This window comes from Nanorana parkeri, unplaced genomic scaffold, assembly GCF_000935625.1.
Source record: "Nanorana parkeri isolate BGI_ZX_2015 unplaced genomic scaffold, ASM93562v1 scaffold1135, whole genome shotgun sequence".
Taxonomy (NCBI): domain Eukaryota; kingdom Metazoa; phylum Chordata; class Amphibia; order Anura; family Dicroglossidae; genus Nanorana; species Nanorana parkeri.
Window position 1 is genome coordinate 505,728 of NW_017307403.1, and position 24,415 is coordinate 530,142.

General features: G+C 45.7%; 1 protein-coding gene across 1 annotated transcript in view; it reads right to left on the minus strand.

Moving 5' to 3' along the window:
• MED26 (mediator complex subunit 26) overlaps positions 1-23,879 on the minus strand; it is a 37,375-nt gene extending 13,496 nt beyond the window's left edge. The window contains exon 1 of the mRNA XM_018568088.1: positions 23,591-23,879. Coding sequence (XP_018423590.1) covers positions 23,591-23,662 — 72 coding nt within the window. The 5' untranslated portion in view covers positions 23,663-23,879. The remainder of the gene's footprint in view (positions 1-23,590) is intronic.
• Between the last annotated feature and the right edge of the window lie 536 nt (positions 23,880-24,415).

Sequence of the window (24,415 nt, forward strand, 5' to 3'; positions counted from 1 at the left end):
AAAAAAAAAAAAAATTATGAAAATGTAAAATAAAAATAATGAAAATAAAATAAAAAATAAATTAAAAAAAATGTTTTTTTTTTTCCTTGCCTCAGGCGCAAAGGGAGCTGGCTACGGCTATGCTCCCGTGGTGCTCGTGCGGCTGCCAGCTGAATGTGTAAGACGCTGCAGATGGAAAGGTGCAGGACCACCCATGTGCAACGTCGGCCACACGAGCACCACGGGAGGACAGGACGCCGGGACCTGTAGGGCGCACTGGAATGTAAGCCGGCCGACTCCCTGCGTTCAGGTGCGGGAGGGGGTGTGGAGCTGTATTGAAGTCAATGGCATCGCCCACAGTGCGATCGTCCGCACTCGGAACGCAGGCACATTAGTGCCTGCATTCCAGTCCAGTTCGATCTGCAAAAATAGTGCTTGCAGCATTTTTGCAGATCGCACTGGACTGGAACACAGGCACTAATGCAGGCGATCGCACTGTGGGCGAGGGGCCTGCCTGCGCAGCCTACGGCCCCTCCCGCCCCTGAATGCAGGTGTTTTTTCGTTGGTAGATCTCAATGAGCTCGTCATTTGAAAAGTAGATCTCCAGACGAAAAATAGTGGGCGCCCTTGCCTTACAGACTCTAGGCAGCTACATTTGTAGTCCTGACGTACCAGCGCCAAGTGAGGGAGCCTGCCGTACCAGCGCCGAGTGAGGGAGCTCATGGGAGGAGAGCAGCGGCATGCGCGGCTTCAGCATGCGGGAGGCGTGGCTTATGTGTCCTGTGGGGACGGCAGGAGCAGCGTGCGTGGCTTATGTCCGGCGGGCGCAGCGAGACAGAAACAGCGTGTGACGTGTGCTTCAGGCCGCGTGTGGAGCCCCGAACAGGGAAATCAAATCGATAGCCGACGAATCGACGATCGAAAACGTTAGCAACGTTTTCAATTGTCCATTTTAATCGACTAAAATCGATTAACTGTTGCAGCTCTACATTACACGTAACTACACTCAAACCCAAACTAACTTTATAAAATAGATTTTTCCCCAGAGTTTTCCTTTAAGGGACAGTGTATTCAGATGCATTGGGTCATTCAGCTGCCTTTAACCCCTTCGTGACTGACGACGTACAGTGTACGTCGCCACCATCGGGGCTGTTTAAACAGACTCCCGGCGACTTTTGCCGCCGGGAGTCTGTTTAAACTTGTAGAGCCGACTGTCGGCCTTACAACAGAAGCGATTCTGGCGGCTTACCTGTCGCCAGATCGCTTCTGTGTCCCGAGGAAGGGCGGCCCCCCGCCAGGCACCGGGCCCGGGACCAGCGTCCTTGGGGAGGAGGTCGACGAACTTCCGTTCATCGATCACCGCCCCGTTCTATGGGAACGGGAGCGATGCAGATTGCATCACTTCCGGTCCCTGGGCTGTCAGTTCTGGGCTCCTGCAGCCCAGCTATAAGCTATTGATGTGCGATCTGCAACTAAAATAATAATCAAACATTTTTTAAAAGTCCCCCGCCCCTGCGAGCACGCGCGTTGCCACATGCGTCGGGTGCGCCTACGTATGAAAACGACAAATGCGCTACACATGTTGGGTATCGCCGCGCACGCCGGAGTGAGAGCAATAATTCTAGGGCCAGTATTTTGGGGTATCTCTAAATTGATGACCTGTGGGGGCTTTTAAAGCGTCTTCTGTGGACTTTTTGGGGCACTGCAGTTTTTCGCCGTTTCACGGACGCACGCAATTTGTAAACAGGGCATGTTGGGTATCGTTTTACTCGTTGTAACCTCATCTTTTATATTTCATTTTAAAAAAATGGGTATTTTGTTGTGTTGGAGAATTTAATTAAATTTATCACTACATTTTGGGGTTTAATAAGGAGTTGCGCTAATATTGCACAACATAAAAATTTGCAACTACCACCATCTTATTCTATAGGGTCTTGGCATTCAGAAAATATATAATGTTTGGGGGTTTTAAGTAATTTTCAGGCCTAAAATGTGGAATATAACATGGGTGCAAAAAATGAAAAAAAGGCCTCAGTCATGAAGGGGTTAAGAGACTGGACAATGGTAAACAGAGCTGGAAGACCAGCCAGTATAAAAGGTGCCCATACACTGTGCAATTATCGCACGATAATCGCAAAGTGTATGGAAGGCGTGCGACCGTTTTTACTGTACGGTCGCACGTCTTTTGTCTTAGGAGCATGTTAGAAAACCAGCCAAGAATCGTACGATTTTCGGCTGGTTATTAGCATGATCATAAGATCAATGCCGCACGGGCCGGTTTGCGCACGCGCACACTGCCCGTTCAGCATTGCGGTCATTGGAAGCCCGCCTCGCAGGGGGCCGGGCTTGCGATGATCGCAAGTACGATCTGCCTGTCCAAGATGGGCAGATCGTACGTTTTTTAAATTACTTAACCATCGCAAGACTAAGGTCTTGCGATGGTTGTAAAGTGTATGGCCACCTTAACCCTCTCCCCACATGCCTTCATTTTGTAGCAAGAGATAACAGAAGTGAATTGTAATAACAAGGGGAGGAGGAACCAATGTCCCTTAATGTACTCCAAAAAGAGAATTTATCATCAGGTAAGACAAAAACCCTACTAAATCATACATTAAAATATGACACTAAACTCAGGAGTTAAATCTTAATGCATTCAAAGTACCTTAACTTGAATGTAACTAACAATATTAATAAAAATGTATCTTATTTGTGTATCACTCATCTGTAGATTCTCAAATCATCTATGAATTTGTGAGAACACTGTCCTTCCTGCTGGAGGGTGACTACTTTTATTCCCCCAGGGTCCCTGTGTGTGATGTAAAGTAGACGCCCCTCCAAGACCGCTCCTGTGATGGACTCTAATCTCATGTTTAGATTACTAATTTGTATCAAGATTGTGGTCCATCACGGGAGTGAGCTCAGAGCAGTGGCTACTTTACAACACACACAGGGACCATGGGGAACAAAAGTAGCCACCCTCCAGAAGGAAGGAGAGAGTCAACACCAATTCAGAGATGATTGGAGGATCTACAGCTGGGTGATGCACAAATAAGATACATCTTTGTTAACATAGTTAGGGTACCATACCTGAAAGCATTTTTAAGATTTAACTCCTGAGCTGTGTCACTTTAACATACACAGGGGTATTCAGGCCCCATTCACACCAGCAGCATGTCTGAACGTGCACAAAATGCAATGCTTGAAAAGCACGTGTCAAGCTTGAGGTGCCATTATTCGTTAATACCACCCCAAATATGGCTAGCAAAGATGTGTAAAAACACACGGTCAACAAAAAAACAAAGAAAACCCTCAAAACATGCAAAATATCACAGCTCAAAATGCTGCATGAGGTTCTCTGCCACGTTCTTCACATGTAAAGCAGCACAATAAAATGAATATGCTGTCCTATGCCGACATGTGTTTACACGAATGGCAAGTGTAAAAGATTCATCCAAAAGCAGTCCATCTGAAGGGTGGGTCACACAGCCACAAATGCCAACAGGCCCATGTTATCAACAGGTAACAGAAGAGATTCAATTGGGCTCATAGAGCTGCCTGAATAACCTTACAACCAAATTGGGCATGAAGGAGGGCCTGAATATTCACCTGGTAAAACTTGACAGACATGTGAACCCTGGCTAAGTGACAGCTGGCTCTGCCTCTCTAGAGCCCAGCCATGCACACCCTTTCTCCTGCCTATTCTTCCAGTGAGCGCTGGAGGATCCCTGCTCCCACAAGCTCCAAAAGCAGTACTTGCAGCCTCTTACCACACCCAGCCCACCCCCTCCAGACTGGTGGTTGGAGGATTGCTGAGGTCATTGCATCTAATGTAGAGTCTATAGCCCTGCAATATATGGGAGGATGCCATGGGGCAGTCCATGAGCGAGAGCAGAGGTGAGAAACGATGGCCTAGGGAGCAGATCATTAAAAGGAGAACTATGGGGTTAAGGCTTTTCCCCATAGTTCTCCTTAGGGTAACGGGAGGACACAAACTAGCGTCCTCCCGTTACCCTAGGCTCAGTATACCGCGAGCTACAGCTCGTGGTATACTGAGACGCCACAGTATACCGCGAGCTAGTGCTCGCAGTATACTGAGACGCCGCAGCTGAAGCGGATCCAGACAATTATGTCTGGATCCGCCTAGCTGCGTGAGTGACAGCTGGCTCTGCCTATCTAGAGGTAGAGCCAGCTGTACCCGCCCCCTCCCCCGTCCGATCCGCAGTCAGCGCTGGCGGATCGGAGGGGGGAATCCAGCCCCTCCCCTGTCACGGCAGAGAGCTGTGACAGGATCGGGAGGTGAGCGAACGCCGGTATGTGTTCGCTCACCTCCCGATCTACTGAGCCGACCTGTGACAGTCTCATTGTCACAGGTCGGCTAGAACTATGAGGTGAGTGAAAAGCACTCACCTCATAGTTCTCCTTTTAGAGCGCTTCACACAATAGCCCTGGACAAAAACACAGTTAACTCTTGCAGAGCAGGGGGGACAGCCTCACCACAGAGGTAGTTTTCTTTTTACCCGGAGATAGGCTCAGGTGAATAATTAAAGCTATATGCAGGCTCCTCTAGGTTTTACAAATTATACATGGAGTACCCTTACCGCAGGATTCCCAAGAAGAAGCGGGTTCCTTTCAGGAACACAAGGATAATTTCCTAATGAAATAGGGACTGTTGACTTAGCAAAGCGAATGCTTGCCGAGCAATCAGGTGCTAGCAAAAATTCAGATTTTTTTGTTTTTTTAACTTTCCTTGTATCTGACTGAATCCATGTATACAGCCATCTAAAAAAGCTAAGGGGAAGGAGCCACTGCCCTGACTAATTCACTAGCTTGTAACTTTCTGCTTGAGCTACCTAGCTGTAAACGGAAAACTTTACATTAGGAAAGAGAAACTGGAAAAGAAGTGAAAAGGAGCCCAAAGTTCCACCTGCTAGTTGAATAAAAGCATAGAAAATCATATGCAATAGTTCATATTTACACAACATATATATTTTAGTCCAGCCAGAGAAAAAAAACAAAAAACAAAACCCACTATATAATCCCTTGAGGGCCAGGTTAACACTATCTGCATTTATTTCAGCTCAGCACGAAAGCAAGACACGGCAAAGTGCCTTTTCATTGGTAGGCTTGGTTTACACCATTGTGTTCCAGTGGTGCGTGAAAAAAAAAAAAGTTTGCCATGCAGTACTTTATATAAGAGCACTGCAGTGAGACATGGGACAACCGCATTGCACTTTGGTGAGCCTATACACGTAAATGCAATGTCCCTTCCTACTTTTTTTTGGTAGAACTTTATTGAAATGTCACAACATTGCGATGCAGCTCGATCGAGCACATCGGTACCGCTCGAGGACAAGCACACCGGCAGCTGAGCTCAACAACTCGGCTGCTGGTGAGCTTATGCTAAATGCGATTCCTGCTGCTAGGAACCCCACTTATTTCCAGACGGTGATGTGTTTCTATTCTCATGCTGTACTCCACAAGGATTTGATTGGCACAAGTAAAAAAAAAAAAAAAAAAAACGCATCACATTGTAACATAAATACCATTATTGATAAAAAATTACAGAAGATTTCATCAGTACTAAGTATTACTGTAAACAGACACTACGATTAGCTACAATGGAGGTGATTTATCAATTTGGTCACATCATCAGCATCTTTTACACTGTCACATCCCTGCTTTCAACTGCATATAGTGACAGATTTAATATCCAAGTTTGTTTTATCCCTAAATGCCTTAAGAATGGTCTCAAAATTGCCCCGGTCTCTATACTGTGTAAACTGCCGCAGGCTTGTAGGGAACCTCCAGGATGACAGCTGAACAGCCCTGAAGTGTTTAGCTGACTTCAGGTTACGAAGCTGAATTATCTTTGTGATACGTTAAGAAATGCTCAAAAGGACTTCTAGAATGTGCAACAGTTGAGGGATTTTTATGTCGGAAATGTTGGACACAAATACTGTTCAGTTGAGAATTATGCTAAATGTTGCAAAACATGACCAGTGAGTCACAAAACGTTGCAAGAACACCCGGGAAAAAAAGGTGCATGACATATAACAGAGATTAAACTTTGCAGTTAGTTACATGACATTTTGATCTTTCCAACAGAAAATTGTGTTGCAAACACGTTTATAAATTGAAAGCAAAATAAGAAATTAGCCAAAGTTCTTAGAAAACAAAAAAATGTCAGCTACACGTCAAAAACCAGAAAAAAGAAAAAAAAATGCCGCTACTACTTTCTCTCAAGTTACAAGACAATAAGAAACATGTCTAATGTTATATGGGAATAATGTTATATGGGAATTACTAACAAAACAAAAATGTGAACACACCAGGAAGAGCAATTTCTGATGCCATGGAACTGGCAAATTCCTAATGCCATGGGAATGTAAATACAAAGCTCTTGCCAAAGCACGGGTTTCAATTCCAGAGCTATGGTGTCAATATCCATATGTATAGTCACATAGGCTCCTTCCAACATATAACAAACATAGAAGAAAACTCTTCTAGGGAATACATGAGACGTCAACTTACCAGCATCATTGATTGCCTAAAATCTCAGCATCATCATTGACGACAAGTCTAAATGTATATGAGCAATCATACTAAAGTCTGAGCCATGGTAGGGGTTAAACTTCAACCGCTCTCAGGACTTCAGGCCGTTTAGAGTGCAAGACTCCCATCCCATCATGCCCTGGGTCAGTCCTATAAATAATAAGCTAAATGCTATTCATAGGACTGCTTGTCAGGACAGTGATCAGGTTATAACTGATTAGCACACACCAGTGACAAGGGACACAGCAGAGGAGCGTGATGTGCAGCTGAGAAGGGATAAGTATAGTACACTGTAAACAGGTTTGCTATAGTATTGTATAGGTAGTATTTATATGCAGTGACTAATCGTAAAATAATTTCACATTGCTACACAGATCAGCCATACTGAGAGGTAACTACTCAAGCACAAAAGATTTATCTGGACAGAAGATGAAAACTTGAAAGACAACATACAACTGCCTTGCCCAACTGTGCTGGTGCTTCTGCTTCCTTATATTCAACAGTAGGGGTCTATAGAAGCAGTTTTAAAATAATGCTTGGATACATTTTGCTTTTAGCTTGTTAACCCCTCAAGGACAAAAGGTCTTTTTTTACATTTTTGTTTACATGTTATAATTCACATTTTAGGCCTGAAAAAACTGAAACCCCCCAAACATTATACATTTTCTGAAAGCCAAGACTCTACACAATAAAATGGTGGCAGTTGCAAATTTTTATGCTGCACGACATTTATCGACAAATTATCAAACCCAAAAATGTAGTGAAAAAACGCACTTAAGTTAAATTTAGTGCCCCAAAACACTGTATAAAACCCATTTTTTTTACAAATAGATGCCCCAACATGGCCAGGTTAACAATTGTGTGCGTCCGTGAAACTGCAACAGAATTCAGTACCCCAAAAAGTCCATACACGACAGTTTAAAAGCCCCTACAGGTAGTCAGTTTAGAGATACGTGTAAATATTGGCCCTAGGAATTATTGCTCTCACTCTGGAGTGTGTGCCGATACCAAACGCGTAGCGCAATCATCATTTTTGTATGTAGGCGCACCCAACTCGTGTTTACGTGATGACCATTCTTGCAGGGGAGTTTAAACAAAAAAAAAAGATTTACATTATTTTTTACATTTAAGATATGTAAAACTTTTTTTTTTTTTTAACTTTAATTGCCATCACATAGCCACCCCATGTGCTAGCATATTGGCAGTGACAGGTACTCTTTAACCACTTGTTGACCAGGAAGTTTACACCCCCTTCCTGGCCAGGCCATTTTTCAGTATTCAGCACTGCGGTACTTTGACATTTATTCCGTCATGCAACGCTGTACTGAAATTTTATACCATTTTTGGGGACAGATAGAGCTTTCTTTTGGTGGTATTTTTTTTTTTACTATATAACAAAAAAAGTACCAAAAATAAAAACCCAACTGTTTTCCCTTTATTACGTTATAAAACATTTTACAATTTTTTTTGGTAAAACAAAAAATGGTGTCACGTCGGGTAAATAGACACCAAACATGTCAACCCTTAAAATTGCACACGACCGAGAAATCGCAAAAAAAACCCCCCAAAAAAACTTACCAAAATTGGCCATAGGCAAAACTTTAAAAGATTTTACCGCTCATCAGTTTAGTGTCATCAATGATTGATGGCCCTAAAATTATTGCTCTCACTGCGACGTTCGCGATATGTAACAAGTGCTGCGTAATTGGCCTAATCGTCATTTTTGCATGTAGGTGCACCTAAGACATTGTTGCGCATCTATGTGGGGGTGCATGACTTTGAAAATTTTTTGTTTTTTTTGGCATGTTAATTTTTTTTTTGGTGACTTTTTTTTACACTTAACTTTGTTATCACATAGGGGGATAAGAATCCCCCTATGTGAAATCAAATTATAGTGACAGGTCCCCTTTATAGACACCTCAGGGGTCTCCAAGACGCCCAATGTCACCTAGGGGCCCCCAGAGAAGCCGGTGAAGCTGAGATCTGCTTCACCAGCTTCTGTACCAGAGAGTGACAGAGGAATGCGGAAGTGATATAGTAAACATCACTTCCTGCATTCAGAGACCGGAGAAGAGAGCGTAGGGAGATCGTGTACTGATCTCCCTCCGGTCTCAGTGCACGGAGCCACATCACCCATCCCGGATCAGACGCCCGGGATCGCGGGGACGGCGAGGAGCGGTAAGGGGGCATAGAGAGATGCATCATACAAGCGATCGAGCGTCTTTACAGATGCCGGACCGCTTGTATGTAAACAGCCATCGCTGGCTGTTTCAAATTCTGGCAGTTTCTCGTGTGCGCCAGGGTACATGGATATGCAGGACACTTAAAGTCGCCCACCCGGATCCAGAAGGCTCCAGTCTGGCCGTTTCGGAATGTTTGGCGGACAGGTGGTGGTTAAGGTGATGCTGGGGGTCCAAAAGACCTCTAGTATCACCTTCACACTCTAAATAAGCTATTGAAGTGCAGATCGTTTACCGGATCGTAGAAGCGATCTGGCGGCAGCTGAGCTGTCAGAATCGCTTCTACTGTAAAGCCGGCCGCCGGCTCTACAAAACGGAGCCGACTCCTGGAGGAGTCTGTTTAACCCGTTCAGACCTCATGACGGGATTATCCAGTCATTCGTTGTGAAAGGGTTAAAGAGGTACTTTACCCAAATCTTCCAAATAACTTTCCAAGTCCAAACGTCATTGTTTTCAAGCAATTGCTCCTCGAGAGGATCAAATGCCTGTACCCATGTCCCTGGTGTGGATTTTTCCTCATTCCCCATCTGTTGAAATCTAACAGAACCCTGATAGAAGTAAAAATCTTACAGGTGTTCTAATGCTTCCCCCAATCTGTGTCTCCATTTAAACAACATGTCCATCCAAGACCACGCTCTGCACAGGATAACAACACTGCTCTGTACATCAACTGCAGAATGACCATGATTTTCACCCACCTACAGGAAGTGAAAAATAAAAGGATCAGCTTTTTGAAATAACTGCTGCTTGAACGATAGGACAGGCACCCCATTTTTTGGGAACCCCAACTTGCCTAAAAACCTAGGGTTTTTTGCTTTTAGAGCACAAAGTGACCACGTCTTTTCATGTCAAATGTAGTTTGCACTCCCCTATTTTTCACACCTCCCTCCTGATCCCCGTACTCTGTCACCAATAAAGCCTGGTTCACATCTTGCATACTGTCGTAGCTGCATGAGCATGTCAAAACAAGTCACACAGGAAAAAAAAACAAAAACCCATTCATTCCTATGGCCTCTGTTCACACCTGAGCGTTTTGTCACAAATAAGCAAAACGCCTGCCACTGGAAAAAGTATGAGCTTATTTTTGGCAGATTACTGCTCGTTTTGTCCCTATAGACCCAATAGGAAATGCGCAATGCAATTATTTTTGCGCGCTTTTTCCACATTTACATTACTGTGTAACAATCTGCTCGCAAAAATGTACGACTATGCATGCGTGTAAAAAGCGCGCATGCGCAAAAACACTGTCGCCTAGGTAAGATCAGAGCTCAAGAGGTGAGAAGTAGCAGAATAACAGGGGCTAGAAGAGGCGTTGCTGCTCTTGCAAAGTCTGGTTTTGAAGATAAATCAGGCATTTACCAGAATAAGTAATTGTTTATGTCAGCACTGGGAGAGGTCTGCAATATAATTTTGGCAGCAGCTCTTTTCCCAAAAGTAGAACAGAAGCTAAAACTTTTTTTTATTTTTGGAAAAAAGTAGCGGAGGGTTATAAACCCCTGGGAGGTTTCCTTTTTTTTGCCCGTCTTTCCCGTTGGGTAGTTTTCCCGCGAGAGGAAATCCTTCCAAATACAGGAAAATCCTTAGTGGTCAGCAAGGTCACCAGAGCTAGTGTTCCCATTGGAAAATTTTGTTCCGATAACCACCCAAAATTTTCTTTCACTGATAGCGATCACCATAATAGGGAAGGTTCTGTATGTGATGTCTGCTGTCCCAACAGAAACGCAGACACCAATAATAATCCCTCACCACTCTACAAAACTAAAATAAAAGGTTTTGGCTTGAGTTAAAGTGAACCAGTGCCTTGCCCACACAATGCTGACCAGAAAGGTTTAGCAGCTCGCTACTCTCCGCAAATATGTACACGCCTTCCTTTTTCTTAAGCTGTTTTGTTCGGCCAGGGTGAAGAAAAGAAACTGTGTGAAAAGTTTCTAAATCATGACTTGAAGTTTAGAAAAGACTGAGGAGTCTCGTTCTGTCACTGATCTATCACACATGCCCTCAGCTCCTAAGCCCTGTTGTAGATTGACAACGCAACATTTTTGTGGAACAAGTTGTCAGCCCTGCACTGTCTTTGGCCAAACTACCCAACCACTTTCACTCTTAAGGCACCCATACACTTTACAATCCTCGCAAGACTTTTGTCTTGTGAGGGTTGTAAAGTAATTTTAAAAAAACGTATGATCTGCCCATCTTGGACAGGCAGTTCGTACCTGCGATCATGGCAAGCCCGCCCCCGAGGGGCGGGCTTCCGATGACGGCAATGCTGAAAGGGCAGTGTGCGCGCCGGCCAGTTCGGCAGTGATCTCCCGATCATGTTAAAAACCAGCCGAAAATCGTACGAGTCTCAGCTGGTTTTCCAACATGCTCGATATACAAAAGTCGTGCGACCGTACATTAGAAACAGTCGCACGCCTTCCATACACTGCATGATCGCGGGATTTCCCGCGATTCTCGTACGAGAATCGTGCAGTGTATGGGCACCTTTAGATCTCTACAACATAAAGGCTAATCATTCTACAAGGAAGGGCTAAATACACTCTTTGAAATATCACAGGTATGCAGAGGACACAAGACAGCTCCCAATTCGTTTTTTGCACATAAACAGAATGTCAGCACTTGGCATTGGAGTGAGGGGGGCTTATTTAACTTTCCTGTCGGTAATCGCGAGTGTGGCTCGGGGTTAATTTTCAGTACCAAAAGCGGTAACCTTGAGCCACACTCAGGATTACACTGTGCGTCACTTACCTTGTCCACGAGCCCCGATGTGTCCTCCGGCCGATGCCGGCATCCGTCTTCTATCCCTTGCAAGTGCCCGCGTCACAGGGGGGCGGATCCGGCGGGAGATTTAAAAAGTAAAAAATAAAAACCAGGAGATATTGAGACCGCCAGGGAGGTTAAATATCCTTCCTCCTAAACAGCACTAATGTATTACAAATCTATGTGCTAATGTAGTAATTTAGTGTCTTAATATTTATGTCTGCACCGTGAGCCAAACACTGCTTCTCAAAATATAAAGCCACCTATAGATTCCTAGAAATTCACTAATTATCTCATGAAATTAAAAAAAAACAAAAAAACAAATACTGCATTTCCTCAAGTTTCCTTTGGCAAGATATACATCAATGCTGTAAAAAGACAAATGTAAGCATTACAGTAGTCAGGAACACAAGTAACTATGTTCCCTGTGTATTAGCAATTGATCAACAACAACCAGCGCTGCATTCCAGGGCAAAGGTTTCCAGGGAGTCAAACAGCCAAACTCTTATCTCTCCTCTGTGGAATATTGGTCTACCACTCAGCAAATTGTTCCTTAAAATTCAAGTCAGAAAACCAATGCAATGGGCCAAAATGCTGGCACCTTCTTTAAGTAGGTCAATAAGATTTATAAAAACGTAAACAAGCTGCTCCAGCAATTCAAATTTTTTCTTGCAAGAAACCCCCCCCCCCCCCACAAAAAAAAAACCCACACACACGTTTACCCATTTCATCAGTTATTTTAAGTGAATATAGAAAGAGAACAGTATGGATTCATTTTGGATTGGATAGGAAGTAAAAAATAAAATCATTTTTTTTCCTCTACAAGTTGTCCCAGAAACCAGGACCGGTTTACCCATTGGAATGAACTTCCCCTCACTTCCTGTATAGGATAAAATGGCTGGACCAGTAGTGGGGGTGAATCTCCGAGGTTTAAACCCATCACCACTCAACCCAAAACTTAAGAAAATCCACTTTTAGATTACCATACACTTTAGGAAACACAAACAAGACTTTATCACTCTTCAAGAACGTGCATCACCCTTTGATGCCAAGCTTACAACAGTATGAGCAGCTTAAAGTGTAATTCCACTTTTGCATTCGAATGGGCCAAGAAACCCTACTTGAGTTAGGGTTTCTTGGCCCATTTTAAGCTACAAAATTTTTTTACAAAATCACTGTAAAACACAATGCACTGCGGTCCACATCTGGTCCGGAAAATGGTGTGAACCTGGCTGAAGAACATACCCACAAGTGATCAGCTTTGATCACTTTCGAGTTCACAGCAGTCAATCTCATGCCTCCCTGGCCACTCTGCACACTGGGCTTACCCTCAGATGGGACACATAGCAACCTTCATCAATCAGAAGCTCTGTGGACATTAAACGAGAACTATGGGGTCAGTGTTTTTCCCCATAGTTCTCCTTAGTGTAACGGGAGGACACAAACTAGCGTCCTCCCGTTACCCTAACCTCAGTACACCGCGAGCTACAGCTCGCGGTATACTGAGACGCATGACAGCAGATATACATGCTCCACACAGGGACCGCTGTGCTCAGTCACCTTATGCAATCCCTGGAAATGTATCCATGTTCTGGGTTTGTTATTTTTACTCGACTGGGTACCTCTTGAGCAGTTCATTCACAAGAGAGTGATAGAAATGTGATCTCTACACTCAGAATGGCTATTCGTGGCGTTTTATTTTCATGACCTGCATTTATGGATACTACCACACAAAATATTTTGTTTGCACTAAATTGCCTGCAAACAGTCCACCATCCTGCATGGTCAGAGCCTCCAAGGGAATGAAAGACTGCTCAGGCTTCTAACATCTTCAGTGGCTGTCAGGTTAATTTGCCTGGCAATATACACTATAGTGGCAAAAGTATTGGGACACCCCTCCAAATCGTTGGATTCAGGTGTTCCAATCCCCTCCATGGCCACAGGTGTATACAATCAAGCACCTAGGCATGCAGACGCTTCTACAAACATTTGTGAAAGAAAGGGTCGCTCTCAGGAGCTCAGTGAATTCAAGCGTGGCACTGCGATAGGTTGCCACCTGTGCAATAAGTCCATCCGTGACATTTCCTTGCTACCAAATATTCCGGGGTCAACTGTCAACTGCGCACAGAAGTCGCCAACTGTATGCAGAGTCAATAGCTACAGACCTCCAAACTTTGTGTAGCCTTCAGATTGGCACAACAGTACGTAGAGAGCTTCATGGAATGGGTTTCCATGGCCAAGCAGCTGCATCCAAGCCTTACATCACCAAGTGCAATGCAAAGCACGTCACCACTGGAGTCTAGAGAAGTGGAGACGTGTTCTCTGGAGTGACAAATCACGCTTCTCTGTCTGGCAATCAGATGGACTTGTCTGGGTTTGGCCGGTTGCCAGGAGAACTGTACTTGCCTGACTGCATTGTGCCAAGTGTAAAGTTTGGTGGAGAGGGGAATATTGTTTGGGGTTGCATACTAAGACATTTTGAACAATTTCATGCTCCCAACTTTGTGGGAACAGTTTGTTTGGGGATGGCCCCTTCCTGTTCCAACATGACCGTGCACCAGTGCACAAAGCAAGGTCCCTAAAGACATGGATGAGCGAGTTTGGGGTGGAGAAACTTGACTGGACTGCACAGAGTCCTGACCTCAACCCGATAGAACACCTTTGGTATGAATTAGAGCAGAGACTGCGAGCCAGGCCTTCTCGTCCAACATCAGTACCTGACATCACAAATGTGCTTCTGGAAGAATGGTTAAACATTCCCATAGACAACACTCCTAAACCTTGTGGACGGCCCTCCCAGAAGAGTTGAAGCTGTTAAACGTCAAAGGGTGGGCCAACTCAATATTGAACTCTACGGACTAAGACTGGGATGCCACTAAAGTTCATGTGCGTGTAAAGGCAAGCGTCCCAATACTTTTGGCAATAGAGTGTACGTGCCCTACGTTAGGATGCGAGCAAAGCAACGCTTTTCTAAATCAAGCTATCCAATGTAGTTGGGTAGTAAAAAGGCAAAGCTAAGGATCTTTGAGCAGCACTCTGTACCACTAGGTAAAGCATGGTCCTACTGATTTTATATTCATCCCTCTGCTGCGGCTCCCTGTCCAGGGGCGGAACTATCGCCAGGGCCTCGGTATGGGTGTAACTGCATACAGTGTGCCGTTATTTCATTTAATTACAAAAGTGGATTATAATGGAGAACATTACTCTGTAATGTTGCCTATTATAATCTATTTCTCTGATTAAATGATTAGACAGGGCCACTGTTCTATCAAAGTTTGTGACTAGGTTGGAATGTGTGACCGGTGGCGTGGTCACACATTTCAATGTAATCCCGCCACGTTTTTTGGCCTATGGAATGTGTGACCACCAATGGGTCAAGCATTCCAACGCTTTCTCAGCTGTCCCAGGGCAGATCAGTTCTCTTGCACATGCGATTTGAGATGCCGATCTACTTTACTCTGAAATTTCTGATCTGCTTGACAAAGGACCTGTTCACATCATATGCGTTCAGGGCAGTCATGGCGGTTTTTTTGCAGCGTAGCCCGAATGCACGACAAGGCAATTTGCTTCATCATGGGTGGGCACAGTTCACACCAACACGTTCCAGCAGTGTTCGCTTAAAAAAAAATCCTTAAACGCACTGCAGTGAGACGCAGTACAATTGCATTGCGGTGAGCCCATAGAACGCAAGGATGTGTCACTTGTGACATTTAAATAAAGTTGTAACACAAAAATAAAAAAAGTGTGATGCGTCTTGATTGAGCCCATCAGCACTGTGCTGAGCACAAGCATACCAGCAGCCGTGCGGTTGAGCATATACTCACCTGAAACTTGAGGCTGACCGTCTGCTCTGGTGGTCTAAGGTCCTGTAGGTCATCACGTCCTATACAATGTATAGGGTGGGAGGATGCCGAGGGACATTCCATTGCTGGAGCAGAGCAGCAGACAGGCTGCAGGAACCGGTCTAACAGCAAGCCAACTGCAAGGTTCAGGTGAGTATATGTTATTTTAATCCCTAGAAGAAGAAAAAAACAAGCACTTAACACTTGCAGCCTCACTGCAAGGGATAATATTTATGCTCCAAGTTCTTATTTAATTACCACAGAGGATCCATGCTGGAAAAATATTGCATTCCATTCACCGTTTATAGAAAATGCATTAGCTGGTCATACACTTCCTGAATTTCAGCCGAATCCTGCTGAAATTCGAACATTGTGTAGCCCTGTTGGCGTCCCTTGACTGCCTTGGGCCAAACGGTGACTGAAGCCAATCAGCTAGGGTCGAAGAGGCTGAACAAGAAGAGCTATGGCTAGCCTAAACTCCTTAAAATGACACTAAATTAGAGAGTTAAATCTTAAAAATGCATTGAAGTAACCGAACTATGAACAAAACTATCTTATTTGTGTATCACTCAGCTGTAGATCCTCAAATTATCTCTGAATTGGTGCAGACACTGTCCTTCCTTCTGGAGGGTGTCTACGTTTGTTGCCTATGGTCCCTGTGTGTGTTGTAAAGTAGCCATCGCTCCAAGCTCACTCCCGTGATGAACTACAATCTCATGTTTAGCATACAAGTCTGTATTAAGAATAGTCCATCACAGCAGCGAGCTTGGAGCGGTGGCTACTTTACGACACAGGGAAACACTTTCATCTCAACACAACTCTGCTTTATGGAAGATAAAAAGAATAAGGGGGAGTGATACTGGTGACATACCAACATTGTACCTGCACAGGCCGTTCACACAGCCACAGGGGCAACAGAGGTTAAAGCAAACCATTTGGAAGACAAGTACATGGATTACGATTGCCAACCTTTTCAAAATGCGAGGTCCGTGGCTATTGTAATGGCCATGAGGCTTTTACTTTTTAAGATAAGTTACAGACCGGATCAAAACTGCATCCAATGTATTCCAATGCGATTTTTTGCTCCAGTTCACATCGCAGCGTGCAGTTCCAGACCAGGTGAAAAAACTGCAGCAGGCCCTATTTTACCTGCTCTGGATCTGAAAACGCATAAAAAATGCATGCAAATGCCTGGAACGCGCTGAAAGCCCATTTTAAACTTTAGCCAAAAACGCATCTAAAAGACTAGCGTGCGTGTGCAGAAACCTTACTGGATCTGCTCTGCATTTGGTGTGAACAAGGCCTTAAATTCAAATCCAAACAGTTGTGAGGGGAAAAGGCTCTGATGGACGCAGATTTGTTTTGACTCAAACTGTAGAGTTCAGAGCTGCACTAACACGCAGAAGAAATTGATTCAGCTTCTCTGGCTTAGGTTTAGTATGCAGCCAATAACCCTGGGTTTTGCTTTGAGAACCAGTCAAGTAGCAAAGCTTACAGTATGCTGCTCTCTCTGCATTAACCAACTGTACGACACACCCCCTCCCAAGCGCTAGGGCACTTTATGGTTTACATCACTTAGCTGTTCAGAGCAAAAGGAAAGCCCTGTGTAAGCTTCCAAGACACCTGGACACCCTGCATGACAGGGCTATTTGGCCCAGCAATGTTACATGGAGTGAGTCACATAATCTTCCATATTTGTAAGTAATAAGAGTCTCCTGCAGTTCTGATGTTAGATGGGTGGGAAAGCGAAGAAAGGGTATGCGCATGCTGGTGGAGATTAAACACAAACAAGTGCACTGGAAGAACCCGTCTAGTAACTGGGATGCCCTGTAGGATTAGCAAGCATACACGCATCCTACAGCATTTCAGCGGCCAATAAGCAGCGCTAACCTTGCTGTTCTGTCACTGGCAACGTAGGGCCTAACATGAAAATTTTTTTCTACAATGCTACACATGCCCTTCTGCCTGTTGGCGTGCAGCTTCCTCTATTCTACTTGACCACTGCTTTAAAAAGAAGGAATGGGAAAGCAAAAAAAGAAAATGGACGTAAATGGGGTTTCTACAGTGTCCAGATTAGCAAAAAAAAAAAACTACACTGTACAATTCCTAGAGTCTAAACTTACCCACCACATTGTCAATGAAAGCTTTTCCTGCTGTTGCCTCCTTTGTGAAGCTAGTACCTTGATTGCACGAAGACTTCCCTGTGCTTTACTTGAGCACTGCGCCTTTTTTATTTATTACAGGTATTTATATAGCGCCAACAATTTACGCAGCACTTTACATAGTTGCACATTCACATCAGTCCCTACCCTCAAGCAGCTTACAATCTAAGGTCCCTATCTCACAGGCATACATAGAGGGCCAACTTAGGCCCCATTCACACCTGACCGTTTTGTAGCGCGTCCTACGCTCGATGAACGCTCTACAAAACGGTCAAAAAAATAAATGGCATTGTAGTCAATGGTATCGTTCCCACCTGTCCGTATTTCCGCCCGTCCCGAACGCACTACAAAACGGCCCACGCATGAAAAGGTCCCGAAGCGTTTTTTGATGCGTATTGGTCCGTTTTGTAGGGCGTTTTCCATTTGTATACTGCCAAGTAGCCTTTGGAATCGCGCGACTTTTTACCGCGAATCGCGGTAAAAAAACCGCGCGACAGACGCGCATATTACAATACGCATAGGTGTGAATGGGGACTTAGAGGAGCCAATTAACCTACCAGCATGTCTATGGAGTGTGGGAGGAAACTGGAGTACCCGGAGGAAACCCACGCAAGCACAGGGAGAACATGCAAACTCCTTGCAGATAGTGACCCTGGCCAGGAATCAAACCGGGGACCCCAAGTGCTGCAAGGTAGAAGCGCTAACCACTACACCACTGTGCTGCCCAGGATCTTTTAGGCCTACGTAATTGTACGCACCTACAATTGTTTTCAATGTGCTCTATTCACGTCACACGGCTGGTGTGATGCGCAACATGGAAAAATGCAGACATGCCGCAATTTAACACAGCGCACGGGATGGCATTGGAGGTCACCATGCTGCTGTGCGGAGACATGAATGGAATGTACACTATAGTCTCTCAAAGTTACAAAAGAAAACCGTGTGATGCACTGAAACAGCACATCACACCCCCTGGACCCCACACAGACTAGTCTGCACACTAAATACAGCGTGAACAAGCCTTAATGCCCCTTTCACATGGCTGGTCTGATCAGGTCTGTCTTTCAGTTTTTCAAGTGGACCAGATCGGGTGGCCAATGTAAGTCTATGAGAAGCCGTGTGATCAGAGATACGTTTCACTGGACTGGATCGTGCCGGAAAGTAATCTGACTGACATGCCTGTTTACATCCAATTCCCCATAGACATGGGATACGGTATTTGCAGTTTTCTTCCTCCATTGCACAGCGGTGACAGCCACTCCATACTGCTGTGATTAGGAGAGGATCCATACACACATCCTCCCCTGATCAGCCCGTGTGAAAGGGGCCTAACACCTGCCAGCCAGGATTGCGAGAGAGGGCAGATAAATGGTTACTACAGAGTTGCTCCCTCATTGGCAAGGGCAATTCAGCTGTGCATCCGCCAATGAGGGAGAGATGAGGTGATCTCTCTAGCAATCCAGCTGCTGGTGAGTTATCTCTGGTGACCAGATCACAAATGTGACAAAGGCCTAAAGCTGGATACGCACAGCAAATTTTGGCAGTTCAGCAGGAATCTGCCAAAATTTTATCCACGGGTGGCCATATCCCCTGGGTGACTTTTGTCGAAGGAACATGTTGGAAAATAGTCAGCTGCAAGCACTGTTTGGGTATTCTGACAGCAGCCAGCACTGCTGTCAGAATACAGTGTACACAGTGGGAGATTCATTCATGCACACTGCTAGCATGGATGAAGGAATCTGTCAGTTGTTTCGTTCAGTCTATGACCCTGTGTACCAAGCTTAAAAGGAGATCTATGAGGTGAATGATTTCCACTCATCCTCATATTTAGAGCCGACCTGTGACACAGAAGCTGTCACAGGTCAGCTCTATAGATCGGGAAGTAAGCAGAAACATGCCGCCGATCTGCTCACTTCCCAATCATCTCCCTGCAGTGAGAGGTGACTGAGTCACAGCTCCCTGCAGGGATTCCCCCATCCCCTCTCCGATCCTCCAGCACTGAGTGGAGGAACAAATGGGGAGGGCACAGCTGGCTATGTCTCTATATAGACGAAGCTAGCTGTCATTCACGCAGCTGGGCGGATATAGACAGTATTGTCAGGATCTGTCCCGGCTGTGGAGCTTCCAGTATAGCCCGCGATATACTGAGCTATGGGTCAAGGGAGGAGGTTAGTATATGTCCTCCCTTGACCCTAAAGAGAACTTTGGGGAAAAACACTCACCCCATACTTCTCTTAAAGGAGAACTATGGGGTCAAGGCTTTTCCCCATAGTTCTCCTTAGGGTAACGGGAGGACACAAACTAGCGTCCTCCCGTTACCCTAAGCTCAGTATACCGCGAGCTACAGCTCACGGTATACTGAGACGCCGCAGCCGGAGCGGATCCCCGACATCGATATCCGCCCAGCTGCGTGAGTGACAGCTGGCTCTGCCTATCTAGAGGCAGAGCCAGCTGTACCCGCCCCCTCCGTTCTGCCAGTCAGCGATGGCGGATCGGAGGGGGAAATCCAGCCCCTCCCGTCACGGCAGAGAGCCGTGACAGGATCGAGAGGTGAGCGAACGCCGGTATGTGTTCGCTCACCTCCCGATCTACTGAGCCGACTGTGACAGTTTCATTGTCACAGGTCGGCTAGAACTATGAGGTGAGTGAAAAGCACTCACCTCATAGTTCTCCTTTAAGTCAGAAAGCACTGCGATATTTATGAGAATAAAAGTACACTGAAATTATTTCAGGTGGTGATGTTCTAAATCAGATAGCAGAGCTGCTAAATCAGCCTGAACCCAGGTGACAATTATGCTGGTGAGCTCAACCATGGTATTGAAGGTATTTCCAACACTTGCAAAAAAGTGGAAAAGCCCTTCAATCAACAGTTTCCTGATCGCAATAGAGACAGATGGAAAGGCAGAAGTCCTTATTACAGGTACACTTTATCAGCTGTTAGCTAGCAATTTGCAGTCTACCTGTAGTATGAAGTTTAGCTGGCATGCTAGTATTTCACTGCACTTCTGAGACAAACACTGGCTAAGGTTAAAGGTCATCAATGGCCAAAATATCTCCCTCCACCCCCCAGCCCCCTTTTGGACAGATCATACGTACGAGGATTAAAACCCCTATCGGGTTATATTTTGCTATTTGTGTCCCCCGGGAGAAAATTCCCCCTCACTTCCTGCCCTGAAGATGTAACAGGAAATAAAAGCATCTCCCCAAAGTGAGGGGAATTCCCATCACAGGCAGTTGTCAAACATTTGTCTCCATTGAAGGATTCTCCTTTATCCCTTGTTCTAATAACTCTGGATATGTATTCGCTCTCTGTCTCTGACAATGTTTACCAGGATAAAGAAGGTACGTAAAGCTCTCAGCAGAGACAGAGACAGACAGCAATCAAAATACATGACGTCGGGTCCAACCCTTGACTCCATCCAAAACTGAAAGCAATGTTGCCTTTATTTACAAATTTAAAGCCTACCTGTGTGGTTGTAAATAAACCTACCAATTAACAGCAAAACGGCTCAAACATTTTTATAGAGGAGCTCCAGCCAGATCCAAGACAAACTAAGGCAGCTCTGTTTTCACCAATATATGTAAGTAGTGCAAGTGCCTGATTCTGACTTGGGATCAGACTTTTGCAGTATATGTGCAGCAGCTCTTAGGCTAGGAGAGGGAGAAGCAGCACAAGAATACGATCCTTATGCTGCAGTGCCACAAGGAGAGAGCAGAGTGATAAGAGAGATGAGCTCATCAGTCTGTTGCTTCTCTTTCACTCTACAGTAACATACATGTAACATACACGCTTTCGCAAAGCTAAATGGTACAGGAATACATTAAAGCCCAAATCCGCGCACAATGCACTGACTAAGTTGTAGGGTCCCTTTACTGTAAAACCTACCCGCCATAATTAGATCTAGCTCCTCCACTCAACAAATCTTCAGTATACATGCGGGTGAAGGTACAGCTCCCGTTGAACTTCCGTACCCACTGCAGGTCTCAAAGACCTCAATGACTGATGCGGTCACATCTCTACCACCCCCTCCAATCACAAAGCAAACAGTTTGTAATTCGAAAGGCGGAGAGGAGGATGGAGATGTGACCACAGGACTTTAGTCTTTGAGACCTGCAGCACTACACTTGGAGGAGGTACATAAGTTCCTGCTGGAACTTCACCTGTGGGTATACTGAAGATTTGCAGGGAGGAGGATCTAATTATGGCCAGTAATTTTACAGCCAAGGGCCTCTACAACTTACCAAGCTGCAGTATGTTTCTTGTGCGCTACAGACAAGGATTAGAACAAGTGAACACAGAGACCCACACTGCATTCTGCTGAGTGATGACACAGTGGAATCTCATGGGACAACCGCTCTCAGCCCTAGTCTGTCTCCCTTCAAAGACACAACAGTGAGTGCAGCATTTTGTTTGTGTTGCACACACTGAGGTGCGGAGACCTGAAATGCAGCAGATCAAGGTCTCCTGCCCTGCCAGACATGGCTGAGTGGTATAGCATGGCTGTATAAAGCTGGTATTACATTATGCGAATTTCGGTCAGTTCTTGGTGAACCGGCCGAAAGGGGCACACCGGTTGCCGCTGTTTGCACCCTTTCAGCCGCCATCCCTCGATCAGCTGATCGAAGGAGCCAGTTGGAAAGTCTTTGATGAACAGAGCCAGCAGCCAATTCTGACCGTGTCCGGTGGCTGCCATCACAATTCCATAAAGACAGCGGGAGATTCCTTAATCAATGCTCATAAGCATTGATGGAGGAATCTGTTCTATTCTCTTCACTCTGCCCACGGGTTGAATGAAGAAAATATTACAGTGTATGGGCAACTTAAATCTCAGGACTGCATGGACAGAAATACAAATCCTTTGGATAGGTAAACCAGCTCCTAGCATGTATTTCATCAGCCTGGAGTTCAGCTGCAAATATCTTATAGGGTCATTCACAAAAGGGTGAAGAGTTTGGAGAAGACAGGACAAGTGAACAATCTAGGACAACATAGCTGAACTGGAAAGTGAGCTGAATGGGACACTATTTCCAAATCAGCTATTTTGGCCTAGATTGGAGAAGTGAACAAACCCTTCACCCTTTTGTGAATAACCCTGTCAGTTTTAAAGTTCCTAGTCAGTTTTAAAGTTCCTAGAGCAGTCTGGCCAGGAGGAAGGGGTCATTGAGGCAATCTACATGAGCGCTGCCTTGACAAAACTAAAAGACTGTGGCAACTAAGCCAGACATCCTGCTCAAGGAGCGCAGCCGCAATCAGTCGCCAGTACCAGAACCTGCTGCACAGTATACGTTTAGGGGGCCTAATACACAGTAAAGGAGATGAAAAGCTTGTCCTTTGGCGTGAGCGATTTGTCCTGACCGGAGGTCATGGTTAATGATAAAATATAAACACATTCTGTACAGGTCTATTAGATTTTTATTTTGCTTGAAGAGAAGGATCCAGTGTGACGGTGTAGGGGAACCTGGGTGTCCATGTGATAACCCGCAACATCCTACAGGTCGCCTAGGACTGACAGCCTCCACCTGGTCTCGTCTAATCTCAGGCTCTTATGACAGATGGCCTTCTGGACGGAGAAGCTGCCTAGGACCAGCCACTACTAGGTCACACAGCCTGGGCTCTTCCTGTCAACGGTTGGTGAATCATCAGAGGACACCGAGTGAACTCTTCCCCCTCCACCATGCTGTTGAAGGAGCCAGGCACAGCGTGTGCTCCAGGGGACATGGCCGGGCCTGCTCGCTCTTCTTACAGAGCCGTCCACGTTCCACAGACACAGCAGAGCGGCCCAGGCTGCCGTGTCCTCACAGTGACACCGAACCGGCAACAAGTGTCCAGGCCAGCAGCCCCCTGACAGGCTCCATGACCCGTACACTTTCTCAGCCCCGGCACTGTAATGTCCTCTAGGTTCTGACGGCCTGGCCGGTGTCTGCCGGCTTCTAAGGGTCATATGTCGAGCTCAGCACCTTAGTAACAGCCGCCTTATACACCGCAGCCTTAACGGCTTTACTCAGTCACCATTCCCCGGCCAACCCTCCCCTTCCCCCCCATGGCCCCGGCACTCACATTGCTGTGCGGATCGATGGCCTGCAGCAGCCTCTCCCTGATTTCCCGCGGGGATACCGGAGCCGCTGTCATTGCCTCTGTCCGGGGATCACTGCGGAGGGCGGCGCGGCATGTTCCCGGGTAGGGAGGGACACAGTGGCCAGGGCACCGGGAGCGCTCGACACCGGAGACTCCCAGGCGCGTCTCTCCAGCTGGAGCCGAGCGACCGGGAGCCCCGAGGCAGGACGGGAAATCCGCCGCCGCACGCTTTGTGACGCCACAGGGGCGACGTCCTTACGTCACTATTCCTCTGGGCAGCACGCACGTCACGTTGTACGTGCGCACGCACTATTCCCCCTCCCCCCGCGCTACTCACAGGAAGTGTCAGTAGCAGCGTGGAGCTGTCAGCTGTGTCATGCTTGAGGAGGGTGCTGCTTTTTTTTTTTTTTTTTAAGGCTGCCTGTCCGTGGCACTCATCAAGTTCTCAGTTTAGATAGTGCTGGGAAATTGAATTTCAAACTTGCAGTTATTTATGATTACCAAATAAAGGTGTACCCGTAATATGAATAATTGAAATGGAGAAAACTAGTTCTTACATCTTTGCAATACAGGCATACCACCTATGTTAAGTCTTTTCAGAAATGCTGCAAGCACAGAAAAATATCTGATGAGCTGCCAACAAACCTGCAACATCCTACCTTATTGTAAAGGACTGATCAAGCTGCTGCACTTAAATCTCAATCATTGTTGTCAGCCATGCTTGTCTTCTCCTCTGCAAGACTACTAAAAAGGAAAACTGGGCAGGGTTGACAACACTGCTTGGGATTTACATGGACGAAAGGCAGC